This window comes from Neopsephotus bourkii, unplaced genomic scaffold (genome assembly GCF_033783945.1).
Source record: "Neopsephotus bourkii isolate Nb327-2 ecotype Australia unplaced genomic scaffold, CSIRO-AGI_Nbou_v1 NB_272, whole genome shotgun sequence".
Taxonomy (NCBI): domain Eukaryota; kingdom Metazoa; phylum Chordata; class Aves; order Psittaciformes; family Psittacidae; genus Neopsephotus; species Neopsephotus bourkii.
In genome coordinates, this window is record NW_026900781.1 from 1,649,011 (window position 1) to 1,667,060 (window position 18,050).

Here is an 18,050-nt window from a genome sequence, read left to right on the forward strand (position 1 = left end):
AGGAGATGCCTGGGCTCACAAGGAGGAACACACTCTTTGTAAGGGATGTGGTGGGCTTTGTGGGAAGGGATGGCCTCCCACCACCCCAGTATCCATGGCAAAGTTTTCAGAAGTAGGAAAATAAGATTTTAGCATGGTTCAGGTCTTTTCAAAATCACTAGCTTTCATCTCTTCCTTTTCTGATAGGAAATATGACACCGCATAAGGACAAGGCTCTGTACCTCCTGCTTCTGACAAGGATCTGGGACCACAATCAACTTGTGGTCCTAACTCAGGAGGAGAAAGCACAACTGCTTGGCTGGCAGGTTACCCCTAGTATATGTCACCCTAACACAACTTCCTTTGAAAGGAGAATTAGAACAGGCATATGATTATTCAGATACATCCATTTCCCACAATTAAATGTGGTTTTTTTCATGTAACAACTCAGAAGTTTTAAACATGCTAGTTTCTGTGGATAGGAGATCTTGCAAGAACATCTAGTGCTACAGGAATTAGGGCTGGAGATGTGTAGATGATCTTCCACTGTCAAAACACAAATGCTCCAGCATGGGGCTAAGGAACAAGTTAGCTGCTAGGGCATCAGCTTACACAAATGCACAGTGAAATCTGCTACGACCATCAAAACCTCCCTTGGCACTTCTTTGAAAAAATGAAAGGGAATGCTCATCTTAGCATTTGGCCTGCATTCAGGTCTTTGAGTTGTTTGCCTGCATATCTCCAGCAGGTTTGCAGCTAACATACTGTTGCATATTCCTGCAGAGGTGGAATAGCGGCCTTATTTCCCACTTACAGTCATGACACAGGGAGCCACACTTTTCCAACCACGAGGCTGATCTCCTGTGAGGGGACTCACATTTCTTTTGCCGAAGACAGACAAAAGCCAAGGAAAATGCTCAGAAACTGCTTTGGGAGCAAAGGGAAGAACTGACCCAGCAAGACAGAAGATGAGCAGATGGGGCTGGCCCATCCCGGACAATGAAAAAATATTTTCCAAATGGCCTCTCCTACTTTTGGGACAGCTTCCAACAAAGGCTTTTTACCCCATGCTCCCATTAAAGAAAGATTTCCAGGAGGGGAGGCCTAAGTACTTGTTCTGTTTCAGTGCCAGAGCCTTGGAAATCCCTCTTTAGCAACAGTGCTGGAGAAGGCAATATATATTTTTTATCTTGATGTTAAAATACTTAAGGCAGACTTACTGGCTTGCACATTTCTTTGTCGGTTTTGGCTTCCATTTCCCACACATGGTGACCATCTAAAAGACAAAAGAAAAAGATATCTAGTTCCGTCCTTTTTTCCTCTCCCAAGCCAACAAAAGAATGACTTTTGCAAAAAAAAATCTCTTTGAAGGGGCACTGCATATATGAAAAACAGCTCTCAAAATGCATTGTCCAAGTGTTGCCCAACCAGGATGCCATCTGGGTAACCAGCGATGGGAGTTCACTTACTTAACTATTTGAAGGGGGGAACCACAATCCAGAGTGCATAATACTGCAATGGAGGAAAGCCACCAGTAGTTTATTCTGCTACTAATTTGGACAAAAAACTGTTCTACACCTTAGTTTCCCAAACTTTCAGAAAAAACACACTGCTACCTGTGAGGCCTTCTGATCACTACAAAACAAAACAAGCAGTATTAAAGAAGCTCCTCAGCCATGAAGTATTTAATATACTCCTAACTTGGGTTGTCATAATTCTGCTTCTTGGATCAAAAGGCAAGGCCACAGGCTTGGAAATACAGCTTTTGATTTCATTTTAAAGTTGGTTTAGTTCAGCTACGGTGGTCCCACTTAAGAGTTTTCTGAAGCTGCTTCTAGTGGTGTGTTTGGTCCTCCTAATTTGCTAAATTTCTGTTTTCAAGCAAACATGGATTTAGGCCACAGCTACACTTTTTCCGGGACCTTTCTTTTGGACTTTTCTTTGGTTTTATCTAGCCATTTTTCCTGTCCCTCACTGATACAGGAGTCACTGGTCAATAACAGGTATTTTTGTTTCCTTGTGGCTTCAAAACTCAACAGAAAACAGAAAAATAATACAAAACATACAGTTTCCATTCTGCAACCCTAGAAAAACACAAACGTGTACGGAAGGCCACAAGCAGACTGCTAAGTTGGGCAAGGGGGATACATGCAGCTTCCTGAGTCACACCATTGTCAGATGTCACCAGAATGGAAAGGAAAATGAGACTTCATGTCGTCTCTTTTGTACCTTTATTGCAGCATCGGGACATGCAAATGCAAATATTAGTTATTTTGAACTTCATCACATAGACGTGGACCTGCCTTAGAAAAACAGCTCTTGGGAAGGTAAAAAGACTGAATACACTTTTTCTTCTCTCTTCACTTTCATGGCCAGGATGAAGGTGACGCATTTAGAACTGTCTGATTTATTACAAGTGTCTGTAAATAATATTTTTGTGTACAGCTGTCCTACTGTGAAAGGAATGCTGCTGAGGGACTAGCCCTGGCGATTGTTTTAATGTCCAAACCCCTTTGTTTTTAATGTATGGAAAGAAGTGCAACGTGAAAGCTGTAGCACAAACAGCACAGTGGATTTGGTAAGTCTTTCTGTAGGAAACACTTAGCAGATCCACCCTTAGCTTCTTCCTACGTTTTAAATTGTGACCCTGGAAAAGGAATCCCTTCATAATTGGTACTGCCACGTTCAGCTGCGGGGAGAGAAGGAGCAGCCAGACTGTGCTCTAGTCTCCTTAACGATGCCTTTGGAGAGAGCCAGAATTGAAGCAGACTTCTCGGGAGGACTGGCGATCACTTCACAATTTATCCAACAGATGCTTCCCCTGAGCTGTCAGTAGAAAAAAACTGATCGAAATTCGGCAAGCCAGGACACATCCCTTGTCTGGAAGCAGCCTCCTTCATCTCCAGCCCTCTCCCTGTAGAGCTCCTGTAGCTCCACCTCACCCCTTTCCCCCTTTCCCCCTTCCCCCCCAATTAATTCAATCAGTGATAAAAGTAATATAACGCTATCATAACGTCGGCGCTGACACATTTTGCTCTTCTTCTTTGTAAGGGGTTCGTTGGTGCTTTGGGGTTGTTTGGTTTTTTTTTGTTTTCAATTTACAGACACCCAGACTAGTAGTTAACATGTGTTCAATTTGCCTTCACAAATGGATTACCAGAAATTCAGCCTTTTTGCTGCATTTAATTTCTGCTTTGCAAGAGAAATGATCTGATTCAGGTTTCTGGTTTTTATTTCCTGCCGATACTTCAGTAAAATTCAAAATGACTCCATCTCTAGCTAATCTTTCAATTACTTCACGCAGCACTGCCTCTATGCGCTTTTGAAATTTTTATGATGACAAAGAGAGTTTGTTCAGAAATATTTAAAATGCTGTAATCTAAACTATTAGGAAAATAGAAATCCAGAGCCATGGCTCGTCTTTGGAAGCTAGTAAGAACAATACGGGTTTTGCTCCAAGAAATTCCCTTGAGACTGTCCAGACCATTGCTGCTCAGCAACTGAGGGGAAGGGGAAGAGAGGCAAGAAGTAGGGAATAGACAGCTCATTAACAGCTAGTGACATTTCATTTAACAAAAATACAGGGAGGAAAAGTTGTTATGAAGCAAGAGACAGAAAGAAAAAAAAAGGGGGGGGGGCGGGGGGAAGACAATTCCTCATATTACGTCTGGTGAACCAAGAGGGAAATCTCAACGCCCACGGACTGGGACCAGCTCCAGGAGGGAAACCTTAGACCACTACGTCAACCTCTTACAGTAAACATGTTTTGCAGGTTTATACAGTTCAGCTGAATTATAAAAAAAACCCCAAAAATATAAAAAATAAGGAGAGAAAGGAGTAATGGCTTCGCAACCATCTGCAGAAGTCCGGAGCCTCAAGACAATCTGCCTATGTTGGAAGGAATGGTTTTGCCCCAGTGCCCGTTCGCCGGGGACCCTGGTGAGCAGGCGGGATGCCGCCTCCTGTCAGCGTGTGCTGGAGGAGTGAGGGCTGCTCGACCACAAAAGTTTCCATTGTAAGCCTGCCACATCTGCAGCAGCCCGCCTGGTTCAGGGCCCGAGGCAACTCCCTCCTGGCCGCCGGCCAACCAAAGTACACCAGAGCAATTTATACCTTTCCAAAATGCAAATAATTCAAATTACAGACATAACACAAAGCTGAAGCAGACACATTTCAGGCATTCCCGTTAAAGTTTACTCTCTGGAATTACCGTACCCAAACGGGCAGTTGTTATACGGGGGGGAGGAGATGGAGGCAGGAGAGGAAAGAGAGGAGGAGGCAGGGAGGAAAAGGGAGAAAACAGCTTTTCCAAATATCTTATTTCATTCCCTGTCATTTCACTATTTACTTTTTACCAAGTAATAAGAAGTGTCTTCTCCAAACCAAATGCCTGGCTTTGTTTTGGCATTTACAGTGTGATATTTTGAACAGCAAGACATCACTTTATATAGCTAGAAAGTTGTGTCAAGGTATTATATTGGATTTGCTTTGTTTTCTGATCGTTTGTCATGTTTTTGTGTTTTGGTTTGGGTTTTTTTACAAAAGGGAAATAAAAACATAACAGTGCCCTGCACGGAACCACAGTGCAAAAGCCCTGCAGAGTCCATGGAGGAGTGCCCCGCTCCCCTGGTGCCAGCAGCAGCGGTTGACCCGACACAGCCAAGGCTTCACCTGGGACCCATGCCAAGGGCTGGAGGAAGTACCCTTGAATCCCTCCTCCGAAGAGGCAGCACAGGAGTGTGGCAAATGCCTGGGGAGCCAGAACCCCCCTGTTTCACACAGGCTCTTGTGTGCCTGGGCTCGGTGCTCCACTGACAGGTGGCCATCAGCACTGCCACCAGCCAGACACTGGGTTTTGTCAGGAAGCCTGACATTTACAGACTGATCAATGTTATTTATAGCCATCCCTGCTTCGGGTGCGCTTCACCACCAACCGCTTCAGCTTTGTTTTTTTTCAGCGCTGTGACACTCGAAGCACCAGGGATTGCTAATGACAAAAATACCATGAACTTACTGCGTTATGTGGGGTGGATTGTCAGCTCTGCAAAGCATAAACACCCTATTTCAACATGCAGTGGCTGAATGGTGAATGGACCTTTGTAGTCTGCTCTTATCAGCCACTCGCTCCAGCGTTAAAGGAAACTGTGCACAAGTCCAGAAGTAAAAATACTCTAATTCATCAGGGAATTCCCTACAGTATGAGTCACTGAACGGCTTCCCCACCACACCCAGCTACAAGATTTCCACATAAAAAGGCACTGTAGAGGCCTGTTTTTACACAGAAGCAGTGCTAAAAAGTAGCTATGTAAATCTCGCGGCATCAGTTATTCACACATAAAGCCTAGCGGACTACAACATACGGAATTTCTGCATGGAAGAGCAACACAAAGACCTGTAAAGACTTTCCAAATAAAGTTTTCTACAGTCTTCCCCTCCTCAGTGCCCATCAGGACGACTACAGGGTTTCCAGGGCTGGGTTTACCTTCTTACCACAGGGAACTGCAACCATAATGCCAGGGGTTTGCAAGCTCACAATAGTCAAACCACCAGCATAACTTGCATCGATGGCAAGAAGGAAAGAATGCCCAGTACCAAAAAATCCTAAGCCTGGAAACTCATGAGGGTATAACATCTGGCAACCACCTAAATCTTGCCTCTATGTAACAGGCATAATGGGAGTGTTCAAATATATTTAAGTGATTTCACTTTACTACAGGAGGTTAAAACAGTCTATATTCTTTAGTAGTCTTGTGTTTGCTTGAGTTATGAGAAGAATAGACATAATCTAGGATTTCACTGCCTGTACACAGTGTACATTTTATACTCTTCCTGCCTGCAGCTCAACAGTTTGACTGCACTGGCTAGACTGTAAATCTGTATTTCCATTCATATATTGCAAGTAAGATGGTGAAACTAGCTCTACTGTCCCAAAGGAACCCACTACTTGATTAATGTGTTGTGAGATTACCTTAAACAATAATGCCTATGCTAGATCCCAGATTACTTTAACATGTCCACAATAGGCAGGGCACAGATGCAATGCAGAATGATTATACAGTGAAATTTTGAGGTGTTCTGCAAAGCTTGCCTACCTTCCTATTCAGCCCTGTTAATGCATATTCAAATCCCTTAGGAGTGATGGACTTGCAAGTTTTCAATTTGTACCCAGCCCTTTTCCCTGGGAAGTCCACTCACAGCATTAAGATAACTGATCTGTGAATATGTCCAGAAGGAAAGGATGCATTTCCAGCCAGAGGAAAGGATGAAGACTGAGGCAAAGTCTTGTCACTCAGACTTATGAGTCATCCAGTTGTGTGATGAGATGCTACCAGCTTCCAGGTGAAGAACACATTGGGCTTGGGCTCGCAATGAAAGTGGCGAAGAGGACTTTCCTAGGCTGGTCTTGCAGGCATCGATGTGAACAACATTTCCCCAGCTGGACACCAGCAAGGCCAATAATCTGTGGATGGGAATCTATGCCATGTTTCACACCAGCATACATTTTAAAGACATTTACAAGGGAACGGTTGTTAAGGATGAATCAACAGCCAAGCAGTCTGCCACGGGATGCACAGGGAAGATGGGGCAGAAAGACAGCAAGAAAACATTCAGAAATGCAGAGGGAGCAGAGAAGAAATATCCGCAGTGTAAACAGCCAGGACCTTTCTTTCAACCACCCCAGTGGCACTTCACTCCCCTGAGACCTGCTGAAGGAGCAGGATGCTTCCCGGTCATATGCGGGCCCACAGCCACCTGCAGAGCAGCTCCACCTCTCATCACTGCTCCCAGTGCTGCCATGGCCTGCCTGCTGCCCGGCACCTCACCCCCATCTGCCTCCAGCCACCTTGATCTCCTCTTTGCTCTTCCCCTACTTTTCCTATGGGACCACATGGCTGGTCTGACTTTTGCCTCTTTTGTTTCCCTGTTGCTAGCCACGAAGATCCCCAGTTGTTCTGCCCTTCTCCCAGCCTACTCTCCTGCTTCCCCAGGATCAAGACTTCCCCGACAGCTCTGTTCCCTGCCCCTGGCATGTCTTCTGGCATGCATCAGTTCGTGTGCAGCAGGGCTCATGCATAGCTGACATATTTTATTTCCACATCAAAGCTGCTATATTTGTGTCTCCTCCTAAGCATCTTTTGCAGCATAGAGATATGGTACATATTCCTTCAGCTATATATTTTTTCAGTATGGAGCTGAGTATTATGTAAACATAGGTATGTCTGTCATGCATATGATGCTCTCAAGTTACTTTTTCTTTTTTACCTGAACTTAGCAATAAAAAAGTCATGCAGCAATCAGGTGATAAAAATCCAGTACAAACTGTATCTTGCAGTACTTTGGCATTTGTGCCAGACATGCGCTTCCTCTCTGGTTGCTCAGCTGGGCAAGCCAAAAGCTGAGGGACTCACTTTATGTAAATGGTGAGCCTTTTTAGCTGCTTTTACCACAGTATGTCTAACAGGCTTAATTATTCTGAGATCAAGTGTTTGCAAATGAACTGCAATTTTAGTCCAGGTAATTAAAAGGAGGTACTGTGCTGACAACTGACTGATCTGGGTTCATTTTGAGCCAAAATCATTGGAATGACCTGCCAGATCCTATTTTCAGCAGAATAGAGGCTGGTTATGCAATTTGTGCTTTCTGGCACCTCCCCCTGTTGAAATTACTGTTGGTCTGAGGGTTTTATATTCAGTAAGTCTCAGTAATTCCAGGTCTAAGATGCTCAACTTCCAAGTAAAACTGCAACTTGACATCCCTGCAAAATCTCTCTCGAGCAGACAAGTTGAACCAAGCACACCCAGCACAGCCATCCACTAGCAGTCATGACAATACTTTACTCTGTTTACACTCATGTCATCTTGTCTTCACGTCTTTACTTTGCTCTCGGAACCTCTAGGAGGCTGAACCTCTGACTTTGCAGCTGAAACTGAGTAAAATATTCCTGGTCCACCTTCTTCAGTCTAATTTGTCTCGTATTTTCTCAGAGACTGCTGGAGTAACAAACCTCATAGCCAGTTTAAATCAAGTTCCAAATTTTCCTTCCATTAACAATTCTTTTCCTCTACTTCTTCTGTGTGGGATGCCAACACCACCACCTGTACTATAGCTACTCCTTCTTCCCTCTCATCTTAAGATGTAAGTTTGACCCAAATGCTTTCAATTCTTCCTTCTTAATTATTTTTAAGACAAAAATTCTTCATTTTATTTATATGGCCACAACTTCTCATCTTCCAGAGACATCCCATTATGGCAACCCTGCACGACATTTTAGCAGAGTCTAAACAACAAGCGTTTGAGAGGCATTTTTATTTTTTTCATCTCATTGTCTTTCTCGTGTTCCTTGTCTTGTTTCTCTTGTCCAGCAAGGTTGGGCTCAATCTTAGAGGTCCCTTCTCTTCTCCTCTGATTATTTGTCTTGGCATCAGTTTCCCTGCAACAAGGTACACCTTGGAAATGTCTTATTTCTCTAATCTTCTCTTAAATGTCATTGTAATTTCTTACACATTGCTTTTGAAGGTGCAGTCTTAGTCCCTCCACAGACCTAAAATGAACATGTTCCTCTTCCCCTAGTTCTCCCCACTCTTCCTGTGATGCCCACCTGAGACACAAACCAAACCATCTCTTAATGATGCCAGGGAAGTAACAGAAGACAATGAATTGTGCTTTTCCAAGAGATTTAGACATTTCCCCAAAAACTAAGTACTTAGGAAGTATCCCCTTGTACTGGTTTATGTGGCAAGGTTTTGGTAGTGGTGGGGCTGCAGGGGTGTCCTCTGGGAAGGTGCCAGAAGCTACGTGCATGTTAGACAGATCCAGCTCCAGATGGCTCCAAGATGAACCAGATGGCCAAACCTGAGCCCATCAGCAAACCTGATGGCATTTCTCTGACAACATATTTAAGAAGGGGTAAAAACGTTGTGTAACAGCTGTGAGAGGAGTGACAATATGTGAGAGGGACCACCCTGCAAATACTCTCATTCCAAGGTCAGTGAAGAAGGAGAGGGAGAACATGCTTCAGGCACTGGAGCTGAGATTCCCCTGCAGCCTGTGGAGAAGGACACAGTGAAGCAGGCTCTCATCCTGCAGCCCATGGAGACAACCACACCAGACCAGACATCTACTCTGCAGGCTGTGCAAAGCCCATGCTCCTGGAGCAGGCTCCTGGCAGGAGCCGTGGCCTGTGAAGAAAAGCCCATGAAGATGTAGGCCTCCTGGCAGGAACTGTGGACATGGGGACCCACACCAGAGCAGTCTGTTTCTGGAGGACTGAACATCATGGAACATCACACTGAAGCAGTTCATGAAGAACTGTCACCCACAGGAGGGACCCAAGCTAGAGCAGGGGAAGAGTGTGGGTAGGAAGGAGCAGCAGAGAGAGGAGCTGTTATGGACTGACTGCAGCTGCATTCCCTGCTCCCCAGCACCACTCAGGGAGGAGGTAAAAGTCGTGAATGAAGGAGTGAAATCTGACTTGGGATGGGACGAGGGGGTAAAGGTGGGTGTTAGTTTTGTCTTTGTTTCTCACTACCCTATCCTATTTTTAATTGGTAATAAATTATCTTCCCCAAGCAGAGTCTATTTTGCCTGTGACAGTAATTGGTAAGCAATCACCCTGTCTTTATCTTGACCCATGAGCTTCTTCATCCTATTTTCTGCCCCCTGTCCTGCTGAGGAGGGGGAGTGAAAAAGCAGCTTGGTGGGTACCTGGCAGCCACACAAGGTCAACCCACTCTTTTCCCCTCCTGTCTTTAGGCACTGATTGCTTCATTAGACTCTCAGTGCTCTGGTAAGGGCTGTAAATTCCTGTGTGTTTGGACAGAGAGTTCTACTGGAACAGTAACAGTAAAAACTATCTGAAAACTTGTGATAGTTATGAAAGTTCAGAGACAAAGCTTTGATTGCACAGATAGGGATGCTTGAAGCCACTTAGCCTGGCAAAGACATGAAAAGACAAATTTCAAGCATTCAGTCACAGTTTCTGTAATAATTAAAAATTTACAGGATTACTCAGACAAGTGACTTTTAACTAGAGACCATATGGTTATTCCTTATTTCTCTGTTGTCTACAGTTAAGTATCTGTGATTGATTGATCTCATTCTTCACTGTGAGAGCAACACCCTGGATGAGGCTTGTTGCCACTGATACCACCTCATGTGTATGGCTGCTGTCCCATTCTGTCTTCACCATTCCCTAGACTAAACAGCCAGGAAAAACTGAAATGTGCTGACATTTCCTACAAGCTACATCACTCTTCTTGCATGCGTGTGAAAGGGTTCCACCATCAAATGACTCCACCATTTGATGACACTACTTGCCCAAGGATATCTATTTCTGGGCAGTAGCCAGAAACCCCTTCAGCTATCAATACATCTCTAGGAAATAGGTTCAAGTGACCTTCACATGAACTCTGTGCTCCCAACTTGTATGCCTTTGAAATTTCCAGTTTATCTAGTTTCCAGAATTTTTACCCTCACTCCGCATGAGTCAGAGTGCAACCACTCACTGCCAACTGGAACGTGTGTCCTGGACTTGGAAAAACAGACAGATAAAGACAAAATTAAGTAGTATCTGTCCACCTGACTAGAGGGGGAAAGGGAGTTCTGCCACTTGCTTATTTATTATGTGAGCTACAGTACGATTACCAGTGTGAAACATGACCCCTTTTTGGCCAGTTGCCCCCCAAACTGTGACTGCTACTGGCAATGGAAAGAGCAATGGAAAGATCTCTGAGAATGTAAGATCTTTTACCAAATGGAGCTCTGCCAAGGCTCAGGTCACCCGTCTCCCCATCACATCACATCACGTCAAAACAGACTCCAAACCCTGAGCTCCAAAGTGTAGCTGAGTCAAACCAAGAAGCCCACATGCTTCCCTAACGCATCTGTTCCATCCACATGCCAATCAAATGTTTCATTAACATATCATTTTCCAAAACTTTTTATAAGTTTTCCTGAAGCTAAAATACTGCACTTGAGCTACCTGCTATATACAGCAAGAGTAACTTTTGCTCACACAACATGGGGGAAACAAACCTGAGTATCTCAGACTAACATTTGTACCTTAAAGCAGCAACTGATAGTAATCTTTGCCAGAGACAGTGAAATTTGAGAGGAACAAAAAACCTGTGAAACACTTGAATTCGTCCAGCTTCCTTCTTTTCCATATCATATTTACTTTGCGCAAACATTTGGCTGACCACTCTTGACCACATGTCTAATGGGAGGCAAACGGTAAGTTTTCCCATCTGAAATACTTACAGAAAAGAGTGATTACCTTTGGCATAAATACAAAAAAAATCAGTGATTTCACTCAGCTATCTTTCATCTTCTCTAGTACAACCATTATCATGCCACATCAGCACCTTCATGTTCTAAATGCAAAACCTGCTCCAGCAGAGAAAAGGGGTAGTTTTGATACAAAAATCCATTTAACAAAATAAAAACAGCAGAATGAACACTTTGAAGCAGTAACTAAATCTTAAGAACCCTGTTTGACAGTATTAAAAAAGAGCATAATCCCTGGAGGAAGCATTGCTTAGATGTTGTTTACTTCTCTGTCTGTTGGGAACTTGAGTTTCAAATGCTTTGAGCGTAATAACTGATGATATTATGCAGTTAGGTTACAGAGCGTGTAGGTGTTAGGATCACTGTCGATTTGAAGGTTGAGTAATTAACAATATGTTCAAAACCCCTGAAGCCTGTAAGCTTGGAGTTACTCAGAGATACAGCATTATAAATCATGAACTCCATTAACATCCATCAAAGAGAGCAATACATCTTGAGGGAGGGGCATGTGTCACAAGAAAGCTCAAAGGCACGTCTTTGACCAGAACAAAATGGCCTTCAACTTTAACAACTCAGAATCAGAATTTCAAAGTCAGTGTTATTCGAGAAGCTATTCCTGTAGTGAAGTTGGGTGTTACGTCTCTGCCTTTTTGCTCTTTAAAACTTTGCCTTGACCTCTGGTCACTAAGCACAAAACCAGAGAAATGGGTTTGGAGTTCTAACTTAACTAGTGGAAACTCAACTGAATGACAATTAGTAACAACACGCTAAATAGCTATTTCTTCCCACAGCTTGCAACTTGCTAATAATGAAAATTTCAGTCAGTTTAACCTGATCTCTTAGGTATGTCTAGACTTGGCCAAATCCATGAAGTTCAGAAATACTTGAGCTAGTTCCAGCGCCAAAACCATTCTAGCTATAAGAGCAAGGAGCAATTTTTGAGCAAGGACTGATTTTCAGGGTAGATTAACTCTTTCAGATCTTAGTGTGAGACTCTATATCCCAAAACATCCTGGTCAATTCTGCAAAATCCTATGGCATGCCAACAAGGCATACCCCACAATGTTCCTGTGCTTCGGTGCTAGGGCTATTTGCTTTATGTCTTATCAGTATGCTTTCATTTGTCGGTTACAGGAAACACTTTGCGAACTGAGTGAAACTAGGATTTTTCCACCACACTTATTTTATAGATCACGAATCATAACCTGATACACTAGGAGCCAGAAGTCTGGTCATTTCTGTTAGGCTTTTGTGCTGCTTTGTGTTCAGTAACTCACATTACCTTTGAGAAACTAGCTTTGAAAATAATACACAGTTTGCAGAAGCTGTTACCAAAAAAAGGCAGCTAACAGATATATAGTCCTTAAAACTAGCTTTGAAAATAATACACAGTTTGCAGAAGCTGTTACCAAAAAAAGGCAGCTAACAGATATATAGTCCTTAAAACATACTCTCCAAATACCTCTGCATTTTCTAAACTTCCCTCAAGATTTTTATGTCGTGGTACATTTATAATCTAGAAACAAGAAGTTTCAAAAAGATAAGTAAGTAAATCAATGCCTTTTATTAGAATTCCAGATCACAATCTGTGCTCTTGCAGATGCATGTGTTAGAAAGGACACATTTTGTCCCTCCTAGCCCCAAACCTTCTCCCACAGATAACAAACATCAGCTTCACTTCATCTACTGTTGTAACTAAAATGCACACCTTGCTTCTACAGCAAATACCTGCCTACAGACATCAAGGGCCCTTGCTGGTAAGAAGCTGCAGACTTTTAAATGTTTTAGAAAGTACTAATTCTTTTGATGACAAACAGATTAGTACTGGATGTCCTAAACCTACCACCCAACAACCATGACACGCAATCTCACAAGACCCTTTTGAAACTCAGGAAGAGAAAAGCATGACTACAAAGACAGACAGAAAGTGAAAGGAGGTAAGAAAAACGATTATTACTGTCATTTGTAAGAGACTCATCGTGGAACTCCCCAGTGTAAGGAAATCCTGAATTTAAGAATGTGAACCCCTCAAAGCACATTCACCATTCACATTTTTACTACCACTAGGTTTCTTGGACACTCATTTGATATCATTGTTCATCACTGGAAAATATGGTCTCATGTGCAAGCAATAAAACATTGACCAAAATCCTGTAAAATAAGGACTCGTTTCAACATGAGAACTTTTTAATGGTACTGTAAAAGGCTTGAGCAAATTTTAGTCCACTTCTGAACAGACTCATTATTTATCCAAAGGGTTGCCTTTTGCCCAAGTGCTGGACCACACTGTGAAGGGTTCTCTTTTCAGCGGAGGTCTTCACAGTGCTTCTCCCATGTCCTTTCAGTGTGTCTTGCCTCCATCTCTCAGCCGCCTTATTCCTCTGTGACATGCAGAGTCACAGGGCTGCAACCTTCTGTTCTGTTTCATGTGCTTCTCAGCTAAAAAGCAGGCAGTAAGGGGTTAAGCTGAAAGCGCCAAGCTGCTGCCTCCCGGGCTGAAGGATTGATTTGATCATTCTTCAGGGATTCCCTCTTGTATGAGTCACTACACAGACTGACTCCCCACGCAAGGAGGCCAGGATAATGCCATTCCTCCAGAGACCAGAACAGCTGAGGGCTAGCCCTGAAGATGGAGAGCTTGAGACTTATGCTTGAAAAAACATTCAGCGGACCACAGTGCACTCAGCAGACTTAAAGAAATTATTAAGACAGAAAGGAGGGGGAAAAGAGCAAACAAAAAGTGTTTGCAAACTCTGCATTAACCAATTAAGTATGCAGACTAGCATGAATTAGATGAGCTTCCAGAGACTGCCTCCCCGTTTGGGGACTCTGCCTGAGTGAGGACTCTGCCTGAGTGGGGACTCATGAGCTCATGCAGTATAATGCTTAAATTTTATATAAAAGATATGTTCTCTTCATGAGTGCAGTGATTCCTATGATCTATTACTTTGTAATAGCTGTGTTTGGCTGCTACCCACTAGGAACGTGATTAACATTTTGAAATCAAAAACAAAAGCAGCAAAACTAATGCATGTCTCCAGCTAATCACAGAAGTTCATAACTAGCTTTCTAAGAGAAAGACAAACTATGCTGGTGTTCCAGTTCTTGACCTACTTTAATAGATGCACAATAGCTGAAAGGAAAAGAAACACTGCGTTGATTTACAAAAGTGAAGGTTGCTAATGCTTGTTCATTTTACATTAAATACCTTGCTCAAAAATGGAGCTGGAGCAGTCTGACACTAAAACACCGATGCATCGTGCTCGGTTGCTTTTAATGCACTGAGCTGTGTTTGCCAGTGTAGCCCATAACTTGTCACAGAAGCCCTAGAAATTGCTCAGCCTGGACCAGCCAGCAACTTAGCTTTCTGTGTGCCATTCCTAGTGACACAACTGCAGGTCCTGCAGATGCTGAACACTCTCGGCTTTGAAGGCTCAGCTCTTGCATTGTACCTCCATGAGTGTTGCATTGCCCTGCAACTGCAACAAATCTACCATTAGACTACTAAAACCAGGCAGGCCAGTTTCAAATCAGACCTCTCAATACTGGCTTAATGGTTTGGATTACTCTTCAATGATAGCAGCTCACTGGCTGACTTCTGGTCCATCCTGTCAACCCATATACCCAAGAGTTTTTCAGGGTGACAGGCAAGTCCTTTCAACCACTTTCTTCCTCATCAGTACACACAGTGTGTGCAGCAGCACACTCCATCTTTTCCACAATGTTAAGAAAATGTCACTTATATAAATTATTTTCTACCTTTATGCTGTCTTTGGGCAGCTTCAAATTCCTTTTGCTCAAGGGAGGTATCTGTCTGGTTAAGAAGTACAAGGCTGGCTCTATTTTGCATTTTTGTAATTTAAAACTATACAGTGAACATCTGCATTTGGTGTACTTAGTCCTAAGGGCGACAGTGTCCAAATCCACACTGTGCTACCTGCTGGTGGGTGATTCAACTTAGTAAAGGAAGAGGAGAGAAAGTACCTGTGAAGGAAAGCACACATTAACATGGTTTCCTTCCTGTAATGAGACAGACAGATCAAGGACTTTGCTCCTGACATGTCACACTAACCCACTTCTGTGCAGCAAAAAGTTTAAATATAAAATAGACAGTCACATTCTTCCCTCCCCTCATGCCATGCAGAGCAGAGTTCAGATGATTTTAATTGCAATACCACCTTCTTTCCTTTTTTTGTTTAAACTTCATAAGAAACAAAACCAGATTGTTCTGCTAATCTCACAGCCACAGCCCAGCCGTGTAGTACTTGGGGGTCACAGGAATCGTGCTGACTGGCTCGTGGTCACCTCTGCCCCATGTGCATTTATGGTGACTGAAACCTCACTAAACCAGGACTCTGCTGGTGAACTTCAGGGAATTCTTCTGCTCTTCCTCTGAGCTCACTGAGCCCAAAGACTCGGATGCCTTTGCCTCTGTAACCTCCCCTGCTCACTCTGGCATCCCTTTCTGCTTCCTGCAGTGCTGGTGGGGGCCACGGGGAGGAGAACCGTGTGGGAACCTCATGGAAAGGAAGGGTTAAATGGTCTCAGTGTCAAAGCCAATGCTGGCAGCCTGAGGAGCTCCCAAGACTGTTTAAAGTTCAGGGGGGTTTCAGCTGGCAGCTGAGGAATCCATGGCTTGTGCCAGCGCCACGGAAACCCTTTCCAAAACAAGACTCAAAACTACCCGTAACGATCTCGTTTCAGAGCCTGACTTTGACTCACAGCTCTGCTCCTACCACCTTTTCCCACGGGGGGCATTCGCATTATGCACTTTCACCCTGTGACCTACTGCACCTGCACACATCCCACCACTTGTGCAGACACCTCCTGCTCCAGCCCCAGCTCCCACCCCATGATGCTTGCCCTGCTTCAGCCTGGCCTGGAACCGTTTCCCAGGAGGAACTGCCCCAACACCAATGCACTGCTGGGTTAGGAGGTGTCAATTGTGTCCAGTCCTTCTCCAGTCCTCAAAGTAAGACGGAAATACCCTTCAAATGAATGCATGTGCACTGCAAGGCCTTCTCAGACATCAGCTTGTAAATGCCACTCGTCTTGAATGCCACAGAAGGTAACACAGGTATGTACACACACTCCACCAGCAGCAGCACTGCTCCCTCTTCCACAAATTAGACAGATTTAGCATGATGTACCTGATCTTGCAGGTTTTATGAGGACATGCCATTAGAGGCTTTGAACTCCTTTCACAGATCTTACAGGATACAGCCACAGTTTGCTACAAAAACTAATGCCAAATATTGACTTTCAATGTCGCTATTGTCTACCTGTAACTACACCTGCCATAGTGTGAAACCTCAGCATAAGGCACAGCTCAGATCGCTTTCACAGCTTTGCCCTGTGACATGGAAAACATATTATGTGCAGAAGAAAATGTCATTACCATATTTATGCTTTCATCATTTGGCAGAGATTTTAAAACTGAGGAGAAAAGGCAGACTGGAGTCTAGATCGAAAAGACATACCTGGAGCTTTCTCCACGAAGATGACTTTGGAATCTTGCAGAAAGTTATGGCCAGTCAGTATCATTTTTTTCCCTCCAATAACAGGAAAGCTGTCTGTACTTTGCTTCTCCACCAGAGGCAGTTCTTGGGCAGATCTCTGAGCTGGAGAGTTATAAAGCAGATTTTAAAAGATAGTAAAAAAGCAAACACAATCACACATACACACAAATAAGTAGATACTGCATTATTAAGTAACCTAATGCCTACCCTCATAAGATAAGCTGACTTTGATGCAGAAACAAAGAAAGGTCAGAAAGTTTGCAGGAAATACCGTTGGTTTTCAAATGCCTTGATCGTAAACAATAGGGTTATCAAACATAGCAGTACAGATTCAAAAGGCTCACAAAGGTGTTTTAAAACTTAGTTTCATCTGTACTATATCAAAAAGTGCATTTTTAATGAAATTCATTTCTTTTAAATAATTTTATTTTATGTAATCTATAATATACGTTCCATGTGTTTGTAAGAAACACATGACAAGATAGACCATCCATGTCCAAAATGTGTTTTAGTCACTATACACTGTATTGTCAATTCTGCAAACTGTCTTGCAGCAGCAGCAGCACCAGCCACGCGTATCACAGTCCAGCAGAAGCTCACAGTTTAGAGAGCATATTTCCATCAGAACTTGAGTGCCAAAGCACACGTGGATCCATGCAAACAGGAGCCGGTATTCTCGTGGCACATATTTTATCCCCCCCAACTGGGACACAGAGTGAGCATGGCTGTGCTTCAAGGAATGACGTGACATTTTATCCAGATTACATGGTTCCTCCTGGTGTCACATGCACTAAGAGATGCATGAAGTTTTTGACCTCAGCTTGTTCCACATTCTGCACTGGAAATAACACTAGCCCTTATTTTTTCTCCTGTTTTCCACTCCTCCAGTAGGAATGTACCATGCGTTTGCTCATTACACAACCCTCAGAACTGCAGTTCACTGATACAAATCCAAACTTCATATTTAGTGTCTTCCTGAGCTTGACACCCTTGCACAGACCATCTCAGGATGCATTCAATTTGTGCCTTATCCTGCTATGTAGCAACTGAAAAGCTCTCGTCAACTTCAACAGGACCAGGATGAAACCATGACTCATCACATAGTCGTGCTTTGCCTGTTAGCCTAGAACTTGCCCTTGAATAAGAAACAAAGGGGAAATTATTCATTTCATATATATCCTGGACTAAGGGCTTTCTGCCAGTCTACCTGATAAGAAATATACCTTCCTATTCCTATACCTATGTATTCCTATAGATAAGGCAGCT

General features: G+C 43.4%; 1 protein-coding gene across 5 annotated transcripts in view; it reads right to left on the reverse strand.

The window, feature by feature from the left end:
- The window catches only part of NFATC1 (nuclear factor of activated T cells 1), a 116,299-nt gene that overhangs the window by 46,941 nt on the left and 51,308 nt on the right, over positions 1-18,050 (reverse strand). For all 5 annotated transcript variants that reach the window (XM_061346365.1, XM_061346363.1, XM_061346360.1 and 2 more), the window contains exons 6-7: positions 16,746-16,886; positions 1,200-1,255 (exon numbers count right to left, since the gene is read on the reverse strand). In XM_061346365.1, coding sequence (XP_061202349.1) covers positions 1,200-1,255; positions 16,746-16,886 — 197 coding nt within the window. The remainder of the gene's footprint in view (positions 1-1,199; positions 1,256-16,745; positions 16,887-18,050) is intronic.